The 21,976-nt window shown below is 40.1% G+C and overlaps 1 protein-coding gene across 1 annotated transcript in view; it reads left to right on the plus strand.

Moving 5' to 3' along the window:
* Positions 1–21,976, plus strand: part of CHL1 (cell adhesion molecule L1 like) — a gene marked incomplete at both ends in the record, with an annotated part of 54,677 nt that overhangs the window by 22,340 nt on the left and 10,361 nt on the right. Inside the window, 14 exons of the mRNA XM_080625342.1 lie at positions 5,693–5,824; positions 6,443–6,580; positions 7,263–7,374; positions 8,058–8,224; positions 9,788–9,953; positions 11,127–11,251; positions 14,040–14,141; positions 14,295–14,492; positions 15,355–15,425; positions 17,956–18,178; positions 19,408–19,523; positions 19,689–19,893; positions 20,122–20,244; positions 21,456–21,635. Of these exons, the coding sequence (XP_080481468.1) occupies positions 5,693–5,824; positions 6,443–6,580; positions 7,263–7,374; positions 8,058–8,224; positions 9,788–9,953; positions 11,127–11,251; positions 14,040–14,141; positions 14,295–14,492; positions 15,355–15,425; positions 17,956–18,178; positions 19,408–19,523; positions 19,689–19,893; positions 20,122–20,244; positions 21,456–21,635 (2,058 nt within the window). The remainder of the gene's footprint in view (positions 1–5,692; positions 5,825–6,442; positions 6,581–7,262; positions 7,375–8,057; positions 8,225–9,787; positions 9,954–11,126; positions 11,252–14,039; positions 14,142–14,294; positions 14,493–15,354; positions 15,426–17,955; positions 18,179–19,407; positions 19,524–19,688; positions 19,894–20,121; positions 20,245–21,455; positions 21,636–21,976) is intronic.

Consider the following 21,976-nt stretch of genomic DNA (forward strand, 5'->3'; position numbering starts at 1 on the left):
ACAAAAAGATCTTGATCTTCAAGAGTGTGTAAATAGCTACTTTGGGCCAGATCAGAGGTACATTTAGCTCAATTTCCTTTCTTTGTCTCCCACCAAAAGCGAATGCATAGGGAGGATTGTAAAAATGCAGTGAGCAAACATGGTGCCACCTCTCTCCTATTTTCACCCCTAATTTTGTATAGGGACAACCTGAGCTAAGAGTAGTTTCTGTAGCCCCTGAGAAGTATCATAAAAACTTATGAAACAAAGTAGAAAAAAAAAATAACATTGTTTTCTAGTAATTTTAAAGAAATTGCTTTTTAAAAATAATGAAATATGACTCTTTTTGTCATCCCACCGAGTATCCAAGGCCCGTTCTCACATCATGCTAGCCTGCATGCTTGGAAGGATGACCAATGTTATATTAACAGCATTCATAAACAATCTTAGGTTTACACTTATGTGTATCATACACGTGTAGGGTGATGCATCCTTGTGTGTAAGCATGCACACAGGTCTGGTGGCTGAGCAGGGTTAGCACTGGCTGCTTGTGCTGGCCTAGCAAAACAGAGAACCTGGTATGGTTGTGCATCCATTTGGCTGTTATTTATTTATGTTAGTACTAGAAGACAGATTAAGCCAACCAAGATACCTTCATAATGGGCATCTTGCAGAGTGCAGACAGAGGCATGCAGTGCCTGCTCTGCCTCCATTCTCCTGTCTCCCTTCTCCTACTCCCCAAAACCTGAAGGTGTGAGCCTTTCACATGAGGCAGGTGCAGATGCTCTCTTCCAGGAACAAAGCAGAGCTCCAGTGAGACTTAGCAGAGACAAGCAAGACTTGCCAAAGTATCATTCCCACTGCAACTCTTTCAGCGATGCTGCCCATAAATAGCTACAAAATGAGAATCCTAAAGCACTGTTGAAAACATTTTATCTTTACTGATGAAAAATGCTCCAGATTCTGCTCTGCAGAGTGAAAAAACCCAGAATCACAGACAGTATTAAACTGCCAGAGTCTGCCAACTGCTTCATTTTAATCTGTGCTGCTTCTCACTCCATGGGCACAAGGAGTCCTGACAGGAGGAAAGGCACTTTCAAATACCTGCTCTGTATTTACTCCTCAGCTGAGGAAAAGACTTTTCTCCTAGTATGTGATGAATCATCCCCATTCACTTGCCACAACCTTGTCTTAACAGTCTTCTTTCCCTTCCTGGAAGTTTGGCAGAGGGGGATACCAGGGCATGGCAAATTTTCAGCTACAATGGAGGAGAAGTGCTGACTCCTAGAAATCATTCCAGATGGTTTGGAGCATCTCCGCTGTAGCTGAATATTTTAACAATCTGGCTATCATCTTCTCGGCTGTAAAAATTGAATTTGTCAAAGAAATTGCAGGAGCTGCAAAACCTAAAATACCAGAGAAATAACATTAATTAAGCAGTTGAGGATATTGATTCCCTTCTTCCCCCAGTCTCTAGAGGGAGAAAAGCTTCCTGGCAAATTGTCCCTGCTCATTAACAAACAAGTAATTAAAAAAAAGGGGAAGATAATGCCAGTATAGCCTAAAAAATGCTCTTGCTATTAAATTTGGTTTCCATGTGTGTAAATAATGATAGCTACTGTCAGTAGCAGGAATTCCTTCTATTCAGAGTCACCTCACATGCAGGGTACCAAGGTAAAATTGAGCCCAAGCAGTCTCTTTCTAGAATTTCTAACCAGAAAATGTAGCTATCATTAATCAGAGATGGAAACGTTCGTCATTCTTGCAGCAGCTCCTGTGTGCGCACTCAAGGGCAGATCTTGAGTTGGAGGAAGCAGGCATTAATTTCAGTAGGCTTCAGGGAGGTTATGCTGACATAGGGCTTCCTTGCACCTGACAGGCTCTTCTCAAAGGATGCACGCAGGGAGGAGAAAATTAAACAGGGAAGAAAAAGCATCTCAGTTAATAACTGCCAACCATTCCCAATCAAGTGCTGGTGTGCAAATCAGGATTCTGTACTTCTGATCAGCATTTCTGCACTGTGTCACATCTTCTGTTCTTCTTTCTGGTATTTGAGGATCTCAGACTGATACCCCAGCCTTTTGAATAACAGTCTTAATGATATTTGCATTTTGCACTTACTAATCCTACAGGAGTCTGAGGGCAAAGATTCAGGCAATTATTACCAAGCATATGAAAGTATTCAGCTAGGAAATTGCTTGGCTGTTGGAACATTTTAATCTCTCTTTGCAAGGAAAGATGTAGCCTGGAACATTGGAGCAGGCACAAAATCCCCATTGTTATTAGAATGAGAGAGAATTACTAAGAAAATAAATAAATTAATAAATAAAAAGCAGAGCAAGCCCACAAATTGTCTTGACTTTAAATGTTTATTTATTTGGTTATTGCATATAATCCTCTAAGCCCAATACAAAATGCACATATAGCCTCAAGATCTTGTCACGATCACAGCATCTGACCTAATGGTAGCTTGATCTTGATTGAGGTTCCTAGACTGTGTTTAATAGAAATAATTATTACAATATAATGATTAATTAAAGTGATGGTATATAGCTAAGGGCCTTTGAAGTTATGTCTCATAATACTTTCATTACTCAGCTAGAGAAAAATAAAATAGATAAAAATAATGTGAGGCAGAACCATGGCTGGTTGTAGCTCAAATTGTAGTTCTGTATTTCAGTGGAAAACTGTTCAATAGGTATGCAGAACCCAAGGTGGTAACTGCAGCTGAAGCTACCAATGATGCCTCTGAAGTGGGGTGGGCTACCAGCCTTAGGGAAGATGTCGGAGAATTAGAAATTGTCTTGACAAATTGGGAAAACAGTCTGGAATAAAAAGGATGGGCTTCAGTAAGCACAAGTGCAGAGCAGTTCTCATCAGGCAACACTAGTTGGCTTCATAAGCACAGGATGGAAAGGGTCTGATTAGACTAGTCTGGAGGATATACTGGATCACAAGCTGAACATCACTTAGAAATATAAGTCTTGCAGAAAAACCAAAAATCATCCTGGAAAGTATAAAGAGAAGTGTTGTTGTAAGGGAGACTACTGAGTACTGATAAGGCCTCATGTACCATAACCAGTTGTGCATCATGGACTTCATCAAAGATGGGGTTAACTCAGACAACTCAGGAGCAAGCATCAATGAGAGTCACAGAGCTCAAAAATGTGCCATTTGAGAAAAAAACCTGATAGATATATTTAATTTAGGAATGAATGAATCTGGAGAATACATAACAGCCTTCAGATGAACTGGAGTGTCTTTACAAAGTTGCCCAGGGATAATGTAAGATACAAGAGACTTCTATTGCAGCACAGCAAAAGTTAGTTAGACACTAAAAATTTGTTCTAGTCGTGGGGGAAAGCATAGTGCTGCCATAGACACCATGGGAGTCTGTGGTGAAGGTTTGGATCCTTTGGGTGTGTTTTAGGTGTAGATGATCCTGCTCTGTTGCAGAAGAAGGACTAGATGCCCATTTTAGATCCCTTCTGCTCTTGGACCTGTCATTATATTCCCACAAAGACATAAATGTCTTAATCAGAACCCCCACATTCATAATTCTCACCAAGAAGAATATTTTGTGCAGTGCAATATTTGCCATACCATATCGCTTACACAGATTAACTCTTCAGTTATCCAGCCACTGGGATTTTTTTTTTGTAGACATGAAACACGTGTCTATTTTGTTATTCTTATATTTTATATATTTATAAGTAGTATAGCATATCTGCCACACAGAAAAGAGGTTCTTCAGCCTTTCTGTGAAATTGTGTTTCATACTTGACAAAATCTCATTGCCCATGGCTTTGCATCTACATCACTTTCTTGGGAAAACCACAGCAATTTCCATGCTGAGAAAGGAAAGCTGTGACATAATGTATCTGCAGCTCACTTCTAGAGTGTATGCAGGTGAAAATAAGAAGGGATTTAGCAAGTGTTTCATATTCAGGCTGTGCTTGGTGTCTCACCCCCTCCAAAACAAGGAAATATCCTGTCTCAAGTACTGTGTTTGTAGCAAACCTAGAGGAGAAGAAAAACAAAACAAAGTAATCAGGACTGTTACAAACCTTCTCACCACCATGCCTTTGACCTGTCTTTTCCTAATGAAAGCATAATGTATATGAGAGAGAGCAAGAAGGAAAAAGTTGTGCAAAACCATAATGTTCTGCCGCTTTCAGACTTTTTTTTTTTTGGAGCCAGATAAAAGGAAGCATAATAAGTATGATCATGTCACATGCTGCACTATGGGAGGGCAACGAGAGCTGTGTGAGGAAGGTTATAGAAGAGATCTGTATCATGTGAAAGAGATGCAAAGATGTTATAATTTTAGATAAGCTTCAATGTCTTGAATTTTACTTCAGCCTTTAGATGTTGCTTAGCCATGTCTCTTCTTGGGTGATCTACTGTGGAAATGGACTGTATGTAGTATCACATTTCAGGGGTGGTTCTTTAATATATCTGTGTGAATATGAGCAATGTTGATTTGTTTTATCCTATCACACTGATAACATCTGGGGATGTATTACCAGGCAACAGCTCTGTTAATCTTCAAAGCATTTTATGAGCATTAACTAATGAATCCTCATGTTTCCCATACATGAGCTCATCTTTTTCAAATAGGGAAAGAGGCTCAGGGATCTGCCCAGCACATGCAGAAGAGGTAGTATCAGGTCTGGAATTAAAAGTTGGAAGTTTGTTGCTTCTCGGGGAGAGATAATGATGAATTTAAAGCTGTGTTTTGAATTGAGGTTGCCCAATGAAGTGTAGGAAGGCTCAGGGACCTGCATTCAATCTATAAAGAACAACGGATTCATCAAATTAATGTTTTGGTTTTGTTGTTGGTTGGAGTTTTTTTCTACCCTCAGTTCCTTTCCCTCTCTTATGGTTGTTTTTTTCCAAAGAGATTTGAGTACCTGCTGCTCTGGGGCCACTCTAGAGAGGAGGTTTCCCCAGAGCTGGCAGCGCTGGGAAAGAGGAAAGCACAGGGAATGCAGCAGCGCGCTGCTGCTCCTCTACCACCACCCTGTGGGCAAACTTTCTGGGCTGCTGCTCAGGATGATGGCTCTCTCCTCCCTCCCCAGGGGTGAGAAAATGTTCCATCATTCCTAAATAGGTTAAGGATCAGCCTCTCATCTGAATACCTGACGGAAAACCAGAATATCGAAAATCACAGTGCACTTCCTCGGCACATCTAGATGAACAGATAGAGGTGCTACATCCTTTGTGGAGCTCTGCTGTATTGCTGTACTCTGGCTGTTCCTGGACACTTGTTAGTGGCTAGTGAGGTGGTTTTGAGCTGAGCTGGTTGGATATTTGCATCTTGTTCGAGTTGCTGAAATAGTCTCGCCTCATTTCACAGAGCACAATCTGACGACTGAGGGTCCTTGTGAAAACACCAACCCATTCACACTTTACCTCCTTCCCCAGTATCTCACCTCCTTTTGCATATGTTTTCCCCCTGGATAAACACTGCCCATTTCCCATACTCTCTCCCTGACATTCACGTTTCACAAAGGACAGAAACTGATGCATGCTGGTGCTAATTTTACCTTTTGTAACATCAGTTTGCAAAAAACACTATGCAGTCGCACAGTAGGCTGCTAGAAGCTGCCTGGGAACTGTAGGCAGCGTTCGCCATCTCCTGGACGGCCAGCGGAATAGCAGGGTTAGACATTTCTGTGGCACCTGAGACTGCTATGTCCCCTCTTTACAGAGCCTCCTCAGTGGATAAAGAAACCCGAAGGTGGTGTTTACAGCGTGGGAACAAATCTTGTGCTGCTGTGCGAAGCTATTGGCAACCCAGAGCCAACCATTCAGTGGAAACTTAACGGGATGCCCATTGATAGTAAGTGCAAGGTCCAGTGTTGTGCTTTTAGTTGGTGGCTGGGTGGGATGTGCTTGGGTTGCACCCAGTTAGGGGGAACACACAAATCCTAGCACTAAATGATGTCTAGTTTGGCATCTATTTAGACATGAATTACTGCTTACTTAATAAAGCTGATATTTAAATATGATCTTGAAGAGAGTAAGGATGAGAGCTGAAGGGTGTGGAGTGGTACCCGTAAGTTACTGTCTCACCCTGTAACGCTCTTGTCTTTTGGGGATCACAGATAGTTTGTGTTGACTGAGGGCTCCTGATCTTTCTGTATGCTTTTGAATAAGCACAAATGACTTCATGGCTGCAGAGCACAGGCCTGCTTCCTGCTATAGCTGTATTATTGCTACTTTTTAAAAAGTCTGTGTGGGGATATTACTGGAAAATGGTGCTCTAGAGCACTTCCTTTAGGCCATGAGGCTGATGGCAAAGGTAGTGCTCTGCAACTTGCCCTTTGGCTTTTGAGCAAGGTTCAGGTTTGGTTCTGAAGATGCACCTTGCCTTTGACTTTCAAGTAATGAGTAGATACAGTGAACTCCACAGTCATGATGTTTTCTTCAGCTCCTGACGCAGTCTGAGTCTTTCCAGGTAGGACATTCAGAGGGAGAATCTCTGCCAGAGAGATCAGCCTTACCAACCTTCAGCTTCAGGACAGTGCTGTGTACCAATGTGAGGCCAGCAACAAGCATGGCACCATCCTTGCCAGTGCCAATGTGAATGTCCTCAGTGAGTACCCTCCCAGCCTTTCATGTGCATGAGAAAAGATTTAACTGAAGTGTCCCATTCTGATGACTGAATCTTCAGAACAGCTTGGGGTTTGTAACCATGTCCTTGTTCCTTTGCATTGAGCCCATATTGTCCAAACTAATGCAACAAGCCTTATCATGGACAATGCTATATCCTTGATATAATTGCTTATGAGATTTGATATATACTTTTTTTAAAAAAAGAATACGATTGTGGTTGGGTTCTAAACCTTTTGAATTCAAATATACTGAAACCACTGGGGTGTGAATTGTGACCACAACTCTGGTTTTGAAGCGTATTGTTAATTTTAAGTGTATTGTTAATCTTGAATTTCAGCTGCAATGCTCAGCTGTGAAGAAAGAGTGATAGGCATTTATTTAATAAAGGAAGTCTCTAGAGGAAGCAGAACCAGGTCTGTTTTTTCTCCTGGATCATGGTGATGTTTCATGTTCTGACATGTCTAGCAGTCAACCACTGCTGTCTTTGTCAGTGGAGCTTATAAGAGCTCAATTGCTCTGCGCAACTGGTTCCAAAAGGCGGTGAAATGCCCATTAAGTGGCTAAGTCTTTGACCTTTGCTGGAAAAGGGGATAATGCAGGGACTGTATTTATATTGCCAGTTCTGAAATGAAGTGCTGCTCACTTTGCATCCTCTTCTGCAGATATTGCTCCCTTAATACTGACCTCAGATGGTGAAAACTACGCTGCAGTTGTGGGTTACAGTGCTTTCCTGCACTGTGAAATTTTTGCCTCGCCTGCAGCAGATATTAGATGGTAAGCCACTGAGAACTCATGTTTTAATGTGAAACAAGTTCATATAGTCTACTTAAACACACACACACATGAAAAAGCTAGTTATATTTCTATGGAGTTAAAATTAAAACTTTGTAACAAAACTGTATATAAATATTCTGTGTTAAGAATACGTATGTATTATTATGTGTTAACTAAAGTCAATACCTGTGTGAGACAAGTGCTGTGATGTTTATTAAACCAAGCCATGCTATATATAACCAAATCCTGCTACAGCTTCATCGATCTTAGCTTGATATTGGCAACTTTCTAAGTTGGGACACATTATTGAGGTGGAAATGCAATGACTTACAAAGTATATTTACCTGGAAATGGTTCCATATGGTTGGAAATCACAGGATTGTCATAACTCTTGACAGGTGCAATAAAATTACAGATGACAGCTATAGATTAAGGACTCAGCCAGACTAGTTTAAAGACTTCGCTAGAGGCTGTCAGTGCATTTTTGGCTTGCAGGAAGCTTATGCCCCTTTATGATTTACTGCACGTGGGTAAAGGGACCTGCTAATCTTGAATTGATTCCTCAGTGGCAGAGCTGAGACCAGCTCCCAGAACAACTGTCCCTCTCTGCAATATCTGCTAACCACAAAATAACAGTTTCTGAAGCCCTAGAAATAAGCCATAACTGTTGTTATCACCTTTAGGACTAAGGATGACAGCATAGAGCCACTTTCAACATTGCGCTATGAGTTAAATAAGAATGGCACGCTAGAGATCAAAGAAACAAAGAAAGAAGACTCAGGATCGTATGCTTGCTGGGCTGCAAACTCCGTTGGAAAAAGAGCAATCACTGCCAATCTGGATATAAGAGGTAATGTCCCACTTATCAATAGAAAGACCTTTCACATCTGCCAAGTTTCGTTATTTAAAACATTCCAGTAAATAAGTAATTAGTAAACATTCACTCCAAGATACAGATTTATTCTGTGAGGCTATAAATTCTCTGCATACTAAGACCTGAAAGTGCCACACATCTCATATATATGTAACAGTTATTACTGTCTCTATTTTTCATCATGTGTGATTTCTCCATGCTCATACAAGGATGTTTACTTTCTCCTGGACATTTGCAAAAGCTGCATAAGCCAACAAAAACTTTCAATTTACTTCCCAGATCCATTACCTTTTTTTCCCTGAAAGGACTTTTCTTCCCTCTTGCCATCAGCCCTGTTACACTTGGAGTAGGTTCTTGGCTGACCCTGGAGAACCTAGAAGGCTCCTTGTGCTCGTGGGCTTGATGGGGTCCTTGCTGAGCCAAACAGGGTCCCACAGATGTGGGCTTCCTCTTTCCTAAAGTTACATCCCATCTGTTGATCAGAAGGTACATCCCAAACTGAATTAAAGTCTACACAAACACCAAGCACATTGCAGCAGGATGAGTTAGGGGATGCTGCTGGCTTAAGGACTCTGTGTTGGGCTTTTGCCTGATTATTAACTTGGCAAATATTTGTAAATAGGAGAAAATAATTACTGAAGTGTGTTTACTTATAAATATCAGATACTTACCTTGTGCTTCAATTCTGTTTTAAAGGGATTTATGTGGTTGGCTGGGCAGGAGGGGTTTTCCCCTGGAGAGTGTGATGGCAGAGCACAGCTTCTGTTGAGCACACAGATTAAATTTAGTGCATTGCATACAAATTTACTTAGGATTTAGGGCTTGCCAATAAAAAAAAAACCTTAAATGCTCAATTAGCAAAGTCCTCAAAAGGACTCTCAGTTACAGGTTTGCTGTGACAAACTTGAGGAAAAAAGCCAGCTCTTTCTGTGTTGTTTGTACCCACTGCCTTTGCTTTGTAAATTTTAGAGTGATAATAAACATGAAATGTACAATGAAGTTCTCACAGAGCCACATTTCACTGTAAAAATAAATTCAGCCAAGAGCTTTCTTCTCACTTATTCATCTGTTTCTGTATTCAGATTAGAGTTAATTAAAAGAACAAACTTGATTGCAATATCTTTTTCTCACTTGACTTTAATAAGCTTGTAATTTTTCTTGGAGCATTGCCAAAGCTTATTTCAAATGGCAATTGGACATAAAAATCATATTCAAGCCTTGTTTTTTCCTCATCCATTTCATGAGTCTGCTAACAAGGATTTTCACCTGTGACTTTTTTGGTGGTTTTGTTGTTTGTTTCTTTTTGTGGAGCTGTTTGTTTTGGCCTGAACTAAAAAAGACAGTTTTCAAGATAAAAAATTAAATCCTAGCAAATACCTATTTCAGAACCAACCATCCTTCTCTTGAAATGTTTGTACATATAACAAAAAAGACCTGATCCTTTCTCCTAAGGTTGATTTTGGTATAGGAATTGTGTGGTGAAAATTTGATGTAATAGTCTCTCTCTCCTAATCAAAGTGTTTTTCTGTGATCAATCAGATGCTACAAAACTTGTTGTTACTCCGAAGAACCCCCGAGTGTTGAAATCCCATTCAATTTTATTGAAATGTCAGGCTGAGTATGATTCACACTTGAAACACAGTTTTAAATTATCCTGGAGGAAAGATGGAGATGAGCTGCCAGTCAACAGCACAGAAGGTGGCAGGTAAGCAGGGAAGAAACAAGAGTTTTCTTGATCTCAGCTGAATAAAGCTGCATGGTGCTGGAGCATGAGTTTCAATAAACATGAGATTTAATAGCTTGAAATGCAAATTTATGTCTGCAAGAATTCTTCCTGCACAATGTGAATAGATCTGCATTTTTTATATACATATAAATATAAATGCATATATATGAGTTTTGAGCCGTGGCTGGCAAATGATTTTATTTTTTATTAACTCTCTCACTATCCCAGCAGAATGTTGCATAAATGTTGGTTCAACCCAAAAATACAACCCTAGCTCTACTGCAGTCATCTGGGTGGTTTTTTTTCTCCTCTAGAGTGGAACTAGTCTTTTCCTTTGGTTTACACCTGTTTGGCCAAAGCAGAGGCCTTGTAATGTTGAAGTGGATGGTTAATAGCTATCTGAGATTCTGCCTGAAATTGTACACATTAAAAGCAATGAGTTTTTCTTACATATAAGTGCATACTTGCAAGTCCAGGCCGTATTTTGCCCTACTTTTGTGTTTCCATTGACCCCAAGGGGATGGAGCTAAGCCTTTATTACATATGAAGAGTCCCACAGTGGGTAATCAGATGTCTTTATTAATTGCCCCAGAAGAGAGATGTTTTACTAAATAATGCAGTGCTGGAGAGGTTGAAGATCCTGCTGAGACCACATAGCATGGGGAGATAGTGCCAAGCAAATGCAATGTCTGCAAGAGAGACTATGTGCCTATTTTAATGCCAACTTCCCCTGGTGCATTTGACATTGCACAAGTGGGTTGAGAATGCTTAGTTTTATGGAGCCCTTTCAAAAATTCAATATAAAGCCCATGTATTTGCCTCATTAATGATGTGCCAAAATCCTATGTTCCAGACACTCAGCTGATGCATATCAATGTGGCTCTTTTCAGACAAAAACAGACATGCCAGCTTCCAGCCATGGGGGCTAAATCAGTATAAAATACAAATAATAGTTTACAGCACAGTGTATAATACAACTGCAATTATGTTTTATAGTAATTGGCCTAATGTGCAATTATGTTACTCAAAATGTCATGTTGCAAAGTTTTTTTATGAACAGTCTCTTGGAGATCAGTGTCTGTCTGTCATATGCTTATCTTGCAGGTTTTTCTCTTCCTCATTTGTATGTTCCTTTTTTCCTTTGCCCCGTAGGATAATTCTGGACAGGAATACACTGTTCATATCAAGCGTGACACAGGAGGATCAAGGAGCTTACATGTGTGTGGCCAGGACTTCTCTGGACAGTGTCACGGCTGAATCATGGTTAATTGTTCTTGGTAAGACAATATTTCCCAGTGTGCCAAGAGCTCCATGCAGCACATAATGCCATTGCAGGATTTTGCTTATTTGCTTTTTTTGTCCAATTCAGTTACAGAGCCTTGATAACCTGGTTTCACAGAAGTGCAATGTACCTCTCCCTCTTTAACCTCAGTTGTATTGTCCTTGTATCTCCTGGAATGAGAATGCTGATGCAGACTTTTCATTTATACTTAATCTTTGTTATACCTAAGATGAGGCAGCCTTTTTTCTCAGTTCAGGAGTCATCCACAGTGGTTGTAGGAGGTTGCCCAGGCTGGAAGGTGTAACAGCATATTAAGAATGTCTCTGCTTCTGTTTTGAAGTCCTTGATCAGTCCTTCACCCCACTTTACTAGAGATTTGCACACGAATTACCACTTGGACTATTTTTTGAAGAAGAAGGACATAAGGCCAGTATTTAGTTGTCCAACTCCCCTGAAAATCAGTGGAAGTTGAGCACCTAAAAGGATTCATTAACTCTGTGAATCTGGGCATAAATTATTGTCCAGTGGCAAAGAGCAAGTACAGAGCAGAGAAAAGCCTTGACCCGGAGAGTCTGACGCTTGACCTTGTGTGATCATCCATACAACTTGCCTCCCTTCCTGAAGGGCCACTTGAAATTAAGGGAGTGAACTTGTGGAATGATGTGCAGTCCTTTGCACATGTATGTAAGGGCATTAGCCAATAGCTAAAATTCTGTGGATATTTTTGGAATTACTTGGATAGTTTTGCATAATTTGATTTCATTAAGTTTTCTTCATTTTACATTTTTATATATTTCTGGCAGTGACTGAAACAAGAACTAAGATAATCTGAACTTCAAGATGTGTTCTTACTCTAAATTAATGGCATTTTCAGTAAATAGTAAATGAAGATGATGCTGTGCACATTATTTATGGTATTGAGTTCTTTACTGCTATATAATTCCAAATGTTTGCAGACTATTCATACATTACTTATGAAAATTTCATGAAGCACTTTATTCCATCTTAAAAAGGTGATTTGCAGAAGAGGAGACACAGCCTTCTGCTTTTTTCACTTTGTTTATTGTATATAAGAAAGGTCTTGGTGGATTAACAATATCTGTTATTTTCTGAATTAAAACTTCAGGCTGTTTTTGCAATGGAAGACCTTTGAAATAGCTAAAGAACTAAATATGGCACAGATGGAGGTATCAGAATATGGGCAGCTAAAAACAAAAGAAATGTTCATTTGGAATACTTCTAAGTATCTGTTCTATGATTAATGAACAAATAGAGTGGTGAGTATCTTTAACATGTACCACCACTGTCTTCAAATTAAAGTATATTAATATAATGAATTTTAACACTAGGTATGCTCCAAGAACAGAGCATCAAAATGCCTATAGATTAAACTGGTTTATCATGATTTTACCAAGTAGTACAGAAATAGGGGAAAGAAATGCAAAGAAATCTAAAACAAAAAAAAAACAACCCTCAAATATAACCTTTTTAACCTTTAGATATACCCTGAGATAAAAAAGAAGACTCAATATTGTTATTTTTAAATCTCAGTACAAACATGATTAATTTGTTTCACAATGATAGAGGCAGTCTTGGTGGCTGAGGTAACAGGTTTTCCTGTAAGAAATGGCATTGTCAGCCAAAAAATGTTAGAATGTTGGGGCAGGAGGAGGTCAAAGGCCTGAAGTTGTGCAATCTCATTTCCTTGCTCTGTAATTTTTCTAGATTTTGAAACACCAGCCTTATGTTTGAGGAAGGGGAGAGTGTGTGTGTGACTTTGGAAGGATGAAATCAGGACAAGGGGTTACTCTCCCTGCAGTGAGAAATTCGTCTTTTATATCAGGCTTTTTACATTGCAGTTACCAAACTAATCTAATACAGTCAGACTGCAAACTGTCAAAGCAAGCCACAAGGAAGATAAACATCTTTCAGTCTGAAAACACTACATTTAACAGTATTCACTCAGTTGCAAGCAACTGGCAAATGATCACCTCATTTCAGATCACCTCTTCTGCATTTGATGCTATTGAGAAGCCAGGTCAGGTTGCAGACATGTTTCCCTCATGCGATCTCCCAGGACTGTGGGGGGGAGCAGCCTGTTTCAACGATGCTGCTGACCTCAGCCCTGATTAATACCACATCCCTGAAAAGTGAGCTCTGACAGCAATAGGGTAGTCCTGTACTTGGTCTTGTATAGTGCAGTGCAGTTATACCAGCCACCACCAACTCTTGACATATTCTCTGGACAGCATTAGTTGAGCTGGTGGGTAATGAATTTTCTTGTTTCCTTTTAATATAGATCCCTATAGCTGGGATAATGAATGTTATCCTTTCACTCGTTTTCTAAAAGGCTAAGTTCAATAACTGTTAGAGCTGAGTCACCTTCTACCACTCTGGTTTGCACCAGAGTAAATCCAAGTGATGCTAATATAACTTTTTGCTAAAAGCAGTGTCAATATCTATTAACAATTAAATAGATCTTAATGTTGATTTGAAAAGAAAAATCTGTTTCTGCAAGCACAGTAATAAGAGCAGATGGAAATGAACTCGAGAAAAGGTATTGCCTTTATAAGAGAGAAAGCAGGACCAGAAGATTCAGCCTGGTTTTTTGTCATAAAAAGGATCTTTAAAAGCAATTCTCACTTTCCTAATTTTATCCATTTTGCAATCAAAAGGTATTTCACCACCATCCTCCCTGACCTTGCTGTTCCTGTCCTTTGGAAAATGCCGATCCGAACAGAAGTAGCTTGCCATTCTCCTGATGCTTCTTCATTATTTTTCAGATGTTCCTGATCCACCAGAAGATCTTCAGCTCTCAGAAAATCAAAACCGAACCGTTCGACTATCCTGGAAAGCTGGAGCCAGTCACAACAGCCCAGTTAATGGTATGAAGGATTTTAGTGGCAAACTGTGCTCACAGCCACGCTTACTTTATTTTACTATGACAGTTAATTTGTTGTATTTCCATCCTTGCTGTTTATAAGCTGCTTATACAAGCTTTGCCTTTTCCCTTTTGTTTTGTTTCTTTTCCTCCCCAGAGTCAATTATAGAGTTTGAAGAGAACCGGTGGGAGCCGGGGAGGTGGCAGGAGCTAACCCGAGTCCTGGGGAATGATACTACAGCCCTTTTGTCACTGGCCCCGTATATGAGTTACCAGTTTCGTGTCCTATCTGTGAATGCTGTGGGAAGGAGTCAGCCCAGTAAACCATCCCTGCGCTATGCAACACCTCCGGCTGGTAAACACTGCCATCTAGTTTTCGGAATGTTGTTGTTTTTAGTGTTTTTCTGGGAGTAACAGTGCCCTGCTGTGCTTCAGAGGGATGTAAAGGAGTCAGAGTCACTCATGCTGCTTTTGCTGCTCATTGGCAGTCCAGGGATGCCAAAGGAGGACTCTATGCTCCTGTTATTAGCAGGGTGTTTCCTGCCAGCGCCTCCCTAGCATCCCGCTTTCCTGATTTTGCACCTTTAAAGGTCATTGCAGCCCTTTATGGACAAGCAGTTGTTGTAGATGAGGATTTATGTAAGCCTTCAGCAGTGCTAAGCTTGTCGAAAATCTCCATTCACAGTGCATTTCTTACTGTGACAGAAAATCACAGTGAAATGTTGTGTCCCTGAAAGTCATTCTGGAGGCCAACTGTTCAGCACAGCATTTGCATTCCTCGGCATTTTTCTCTAGGCTTTTTTTTTTTCTGTTCACTTCAATTTCAGGTCCTTCCTCATCTGTGTGTGTCCCACTAATGATACACCTTCTGTTTGCTATTCCCATAGGGAAAAATATCTTTTCCTCATAATCCCCCTACATCTGGTGCTTTGAAATCCAAAAGTCACAGTTTCATGTTAGCTGGTGGCTCCAACCAACAAGGGCACTTAGGAATCAAAACTGCATAAACAATGTGTTTTGGTCAAAGGAGCTTTGCTGATCCAAGTAATTAATCTCCTGAACATTTTTCGTTCAGGTGTCTTTCACTGTCAGTAATGTGGAAATAAGAAGAGTTTTTCCCACCTTTTTTTTTTTTTTTTTTTTTTTTTTTGCATTTCAATGATAAATGCTAATAAAACCCATGATATGCAAACTAACCTCATCGTCTGTGGTTCCAGCTCCAGACAAGAACCCAGAAAACATCCGAGTTGAAGCTTCAGAGCCAAATGAGATGGTGATGAAATGGGAGGTAAGGAAATGTGTCTGTCAGTGCTACAATACTGGAAACAGGTCCTCCCTTCGAGCAGCAGTTTCTAAAGATTCTAAATTTACCAGGTTGTTGTTTGAATATGATTGCATTAAAAAAGAAATAAAAGAAATAATGGATTGCTCGGCTTTATCTCCCCTTCCCCTATCCCTGTTTTTTAGGTAATACTAACAAATTCCGTAGGTAGCATCCTTGATGCTCCTGAAGTCAAAGGTAAAGTTCTTATTGACTTGAATGTGTTCTGGATTTCCTCCCCTGGTTTCATTTTTGTTTCAAAAGAAAATTTCTTACATCTAACTTTGCAGGTTATTAAGAAGTATGAAAGTCTTACAAAGCACAGTGAGAATCCCCCAGAGTATGCTTTTCTGTGGATCTTGCATACAAGAAAGTGCTTAAAATAACTGTGGTCTTACCCTGCTATGCAGATGAAGCAGCCAGGCCCATGGAGGGTATGATTTGCATATAGTTTCTGCCCTTCCAGCCTTGAGGTTTGAAAATGACACAGATCACTTGGCCAAGAGAACGTGAGCTTTAATTTTTACATCACGAAGTAGTGTAGATAAAGTTCTTTTACACATGTGTCCAAGGAATTGTGTAAAAGTCTTCAGGATGGTTTCCAAATTCTCTAGTTTTTAAGCTTACAGCTTCTGTGCCAGCAGTTTTAACAGATATATATTCCTTCATTTAGCACAAATATCCACAGCTGTGGAAGGAAGCATATTTTTTTTGGCTGGAATTAAACACAATTTACATGAGATTTACTTCTCAATCTGCTGTTCACAGCAAAGAACAATAAGATCTTCCCAGTATGAACTCATGGCTTAGACTATAATTACAAAAGGAGATGGCCCTCCAGATATATCAGCTTAGATTCCAATGGGGATTTTTGCTGTACAACATAGCTCAGGGTCAGGGAAGAAAATTCTGCCTCTCAGAAGAAATGCAGAGTGGTAGCAACCAGCATGGCTGGGAAATGCTGCTATTACCAGTGTTCCATTGAGCAGAGAAAAAGTGTTGCTCACCGGGAAGCCTGTAATCCACTACTCAGACTGGGTAAAAGTAGAAATGAAAATTGAGATTGAAGGGAGAGAATGAGATGGTCGGGCTTTGTTAAATCTTGTTGAATCATTCAAATGTCGTAAACAGGATATTCATTTATTTATGGTGTTTTCTGTATACTTTTCAGAGGAAATGATAGGCACTGAACATGCTATTTCTGGCAGACAAAGGCTGCAAAATGATGTTAATCTGCCTACTTTGGATTAAGAGACCAGATGAGTATTAGAGAGTAGCTTTTCAGCCAAGGATTTGCAGCACTAAGGATGATCAAAATAAGAGTGAAGCAGCACTGCAATTTAACTCTAAAAGAGAAGTTATTTTTTGGTAGGAATTTTTTATTTCTTCAGCTTCTATTGCAAATCCCATTCCCTGGGATCTTGCCATGGAGGTGATTCTCCCAGCAGTGCCTGTTGGAAAGCTGCCCAGTCTACCAGTTCCTTCACTACAGTTGTACCAAAGGTCCTCATACTCTCAGAACCGAGGAGGGGGAATTTTTTGCAGATCCTTCAGACCTAAGTATCCACACACATAAGGAGCATTAATGGGGCATTGCTTTCTGCTGGTACTTGCAGGTCGATACTGTTTCATTCCAGACCTCTGTGTGCAACTTGGATACATATCAGTTCTTAATATATAATATATATATTTTTATATATATAATATATAATTAAAATATTATTAAAAGCAGACCAAGTGGTGGGAAACACCCACAGCTGGTTCAGTGGACTGAAATAACCCTCATCTTTTTTGGTAGTGCAGCTGACCAGTTAACTTTATTAATTAGAGAAGTACATATTCAAAGAAATAAATTAACTGGAGAATGTCTCATGACAAGCCATTGTTATATGTCTTCTAATATTTTATAAATTAATCTTAAATAGATAGGAACCATGCTGTGATGAACTTTTCAGCTGACTGTTAAAAAAGAGTAGCACAGCAGTTGCACATTAAATGTCCAGGCACAGTTTCAAGCATTTGGTGCGTATTCAGAACAAATCTAAATTTTAATGACCCAGCTTGCTGCGCTACATAAAATTCTCAGATAAACTGCAGATTTTAGCTGTACTAAAAGGCGCACACAGCCTTGTGCCAAAATCTGCATTTTAGATATGCTAAAAGGCATGCAGTTATATCACATAAGAAAACAAAGAAAACCTGTGGCAAAACAAAAACTGATGTATATAGTATGCAGAAATATGTCTACTAGCAATTAATCTGGTTTTAATCCAACTGTTTCTCTTTCACCCACCTTTCTCTTGAAGTCATGACATTTTTCTTCCAGTCATCTTTTAAGAATTTTAATTAACATGACAGTGAAAAGTTAAAGCTTTCTATTTTCCCTTTTCTCTGCCAGTGTTGTAATACGGTCTCCAAAATTATTTCCCCCTCCCCTCAGCTGCTGTCTCATGATTGCTACAACAAAGGCAGACAAGATCTCTTTTTTCTTCTGCAGCCATTGAAACCCATGGAGAGAAATGGGCCGGGGTTGGAGTACAAAGTCAGCTGGCGACAGCAGGGAGTCGAGGCAGATTGGAATGAGGAGATGGTGAAGAAGCATTCCCTCACCCTGCGAAACACTCCCACCTTTGTGCCTTATGAGATCAAAGTCCAAGCAGTAAATAATTTAGGATCTGGTCCTGAACCAAACATTACCATCGGATATTCAGGAGAGGATGGTAAGTAGCGGAAACACTTACGTGAAAACACACTGCATGGGGGATTCTTGCAATGAAAACCAATCAGATATGGAGTGATGGATTAGGCAGCCCATGGCAAAAACCGCTTAAATGCCAGCACTCAAGGTGATGGGCTAGATGAGACACAGCCACAGCTGATGCTGGAATTTGAGGGGTTTTTTTGTAAAGGTCACTTGTACTTTCATTAATCTCAGTTGCTAGCTTAATCCAGATACGTGTTTGAAAGCCACGGTCCATAAGAAGCCTATGAAGTGTAGCAGTCGCTGTGTTGTGGTGGAGAAAAAAAGCCTTTAGCTTGTCTGGGGCCCAATTCAACAGTTTAAGGGTCAGAAGTTGCATACTCTGGCAATTAAGTGTAAACACTCAGGCAGTGCACACTGTAAGTGAATTTATAGAGGATGCCACATTCCCATGTATGCTGGGTGCTACCTTGTCCATTGATTCCTTGAAGGACAGGTCCTCTTCAGCCTGGGTTTCTGTCCAGTGGCTTTCCATGGCTCCTGGGTGGCACAGCCCCCTCTTAGGCTTCTCTGTATCTCTGGAGAATTCTTCCCACTTTGCTTTGGACCTACTCCTGCGGCAGGCAAGGTTTGGTGGTGTCTCTTCTCTCCCCTGTATGGTGTATGGAAGAAGAGGCGGTGAACAGTGAGAACTGAGAGGAAGAAAACCCACTGCATGTTTGTTTCCTTTGTGTGATGCATTTAGCTTTTGTATCTATCAGTGGAAAATCTTTCTTGCAATTAAGTCATCCATGGATCAAGGCCTCTTTTTTTCAGGCACTGTAACAGCTCTCTGTGTTGTGTAGTGATTAAAATCCTACTGTTTAATGAGTGTAGTTGTAAAATGAAATTGATTATAAAAAAAACTTCATGATTGCCTTCTTGACTGCTATGTTAATCATTTTTTTATTCTTCTCGTTGCTGTAAGCATTACTTGAAACAGGAAATCATAAATACTGGTTTAGAAATTCATATGTCCCAGTGCACCCATCTTCCAGCCTTCAACAGAAAGCCCTGATAATGCAAAATAATGTTTCTTTGCCCCTTTCACCCACTGGATGCAGGTGGAATGGCTTTTATCTTGGCTGCAGTAGGACTACATGAACTGCCACAGCTTTAGCTGGAAAGCCAAGCCCTGTAGCTGTGATCAGTGTGAAACTGAGCTCTTTAGCTCTTAGTCTTTAATATGTAGCACTTTTGTTTTTACAGTTCCAGATGCTGCTCCTTCCGGCGTGTCGGTGGATATTGTGAACAGCACACTGGTCAAAGTCTTCTGGTTTGGGATACCAAGGGACAGAGTTCGTGGACATTTAAGAGGCTATAAGGTTACAAATTTATCTTTAAATGTTTATATATAGTCGAATAAACTACTAAATGAATCTCAGATCAAGGATAGATTGCATTCTTTCATTTCTGGAAAGACAAGATAAGTCAATAGTTTTCAGCCCCATACAACATAATTTGTTATAGATATACCAATCTCAATGCAGGTCAGCTGGTGGAAAACAAAAAGCATGCTGGATGGAAAAAGGCATCACCCAGAGAAACACTTCCTAACATTTGTAGGAGACAGAAACTACGGGATGATTCCTGGTCTAGAGCCCTTCAGTGAATTCCGTTTAACTGTTTTGGCTTACAACTCCAAAGGAGATGGCCCAGAAAGCTCCCCTGTTGTGTTTGAAACTCCAGAAGGAGGTAAGACAAAATGCGAATATGAGGCAGAGGGACATAAATAGAAATTGTCCATCTAACATGGCAAGTTGATTTCCTTATTTAATGATTGTAAAATCTCTAATATTCATAAAACCCTTCACAAGAAAGGGGAATTGTAGATGTTGAGCTAAACTGTATCCTCATTTAACAAGTATGTGGAGAAACAGACCAGTTCAGTCTTGTCTGAAAGCTAATCCCTTTATCTTCCAGTCCCGGAACAGCCACGTTTTCTCAGGATTCTGAACTTTGACAAGGACTCTGTCACTCTGTTATGGGGACTTCCCAAGAAAGCAAACGGCCACCTTACTGGCTACATTTTGCAATACCAGATGAGTATGTGCTTGTTTTACTTTGATTTTAGAGTTTATGCATTATTAGTTAAAGAAATATGAGACAAAAAAAAGGGTGGAGGAGGGACGGTAGTTGTGCGTTATATCTGCACAGCTGCTTAAAACAGAGGCTGGTGTGAAGGGATGTTTCTGAGATCACTACCACAGCCGTAGCATCAGAGCAGCGTGTTTTGAATTGCGATGCACACACAGCCTGCTAGAGGGCAAGCTAAAGTCATCTTCCAGAGGAAAGTTTTCTCTGATGTTAGCTCACATTGCAACCATGCCCTATTCCACATTTATAGAAAAATTTAATTATTTCACATTTGCAAATTATGCCTAACATAATAGTTATGAAGTGAAACTCATTCCGTGCAAAATAATGAGAGCACTTTAGCCACATCTATTCAGATCTTCAAGTTGTGTCAATGAGTACCTCCTCTCTGTAGAATGCCTCAGTAGAAATGCAGATCACTACTACCTGAGTCATGTTATTGAGTAATCCCACTAGAAACAACTAAATACCAGGGGTATTTCTTTCTTTCTTGAAGAAAGAACTAAGTGGCTGGGGAGAGACAGACTGCCACAGCTGTGAGGTGTGGTGACAATTCAGGGTATTTTGCATGGGTTTTGAGGATTGAAGAGGATTAGACTGTGCCCTAGTTACAAAAAAACCCCAAACATGTACTTTTCACTTACCTCTGCTGATAACAGGACTGCCCAGTTGCCTTTGCAAGCAGGGACTGGAGGCTGGATCTTCTCTTTGTTTTTGATGACTATGGGCTGAGAGTGAATCTGTCTATTTAGGCAGTTTGGGAGGGAAAACCCCTCCTTCAATTGCCCACTGTACCAAGGCAGAGCGGAGCAAAGCAGAACAGCCATTAACTTGCTTGCAAAAGTTTGCAGATGTTTGGAAGCAAAGCAAGAAGCAGTTTATATATATTTAATGATCTAGGAGACAGTAATTTTTGCCTCCCACTCAGTATGTGCATATCTAGAATCGGAGAGCTTTTTAAGAACAGCAATAGCTCACTGAGTAGTCCTGAGATTGACATGGACGAGATAAATCCCATTTAAGTACTTGGCAGGAAGGTGAGATATGCTTATTCAGGCTGCATCCTTCCTACTTACTGCAGAGTGCCTCCCTTCCAGGACATGTTTCATGTTCATAGCCTTTAGCTGCTGGATGTAACTCAACTGCTTTTTCCCTTTCAGTAAACGAAACACACGAAATCGGACCCCTGAGTGACGTCAGTGTAACAAACCGCTCCACGCTCAGCTGGAAGCTTTCAGGTCTCAGCTCCAGTACCAAGTACAAATTCTATGTAAAGGCTTGTACAGTCAAAGGCTGTGGGAAGCCGGTCACAGAAGAAGGACTAACGATGGCTCAAGGGAGTAAGTTAATAGGCAATATGTTTTTACGTGGAGAAGCTCTAACAATAATGGAAAAATCTATTGAGAATATTCCAGGCTTGACATTTCCTTGATAATTAGAGGGAATAAATTTGTTTCTCTTTCTATGAGAGCAATCAATGAACTTTTTAATGTAGCAGTGCAGTTCTTCAGGAAAGTAGAGCTTATCTGTTTCATTTTGCCGTAAAATGCTGTCTCTATTCTCACCGATCAACTCTTTAAGCCATACTAGAATAAGTGAATTGCGTTTAGTCACAAATGGAAAATTGAAGACCTAGATGAACTGTTCTCAGTAATATTATGAAAACAAATTCTGCCCTTTT

This window comes from Psittacula echo (genome assembly GCF_963264785.1).
Source record: "Psittacula echo genome assembly, chromosome: 9".
In the NCBI taxonomy this organism is placed as follows: domain Eukaryota; kingdom Metazoa; phylum Chordata; class Aves; order Psittaciformes; family Psittacidae; genus Psittacula; species Psittacula echo.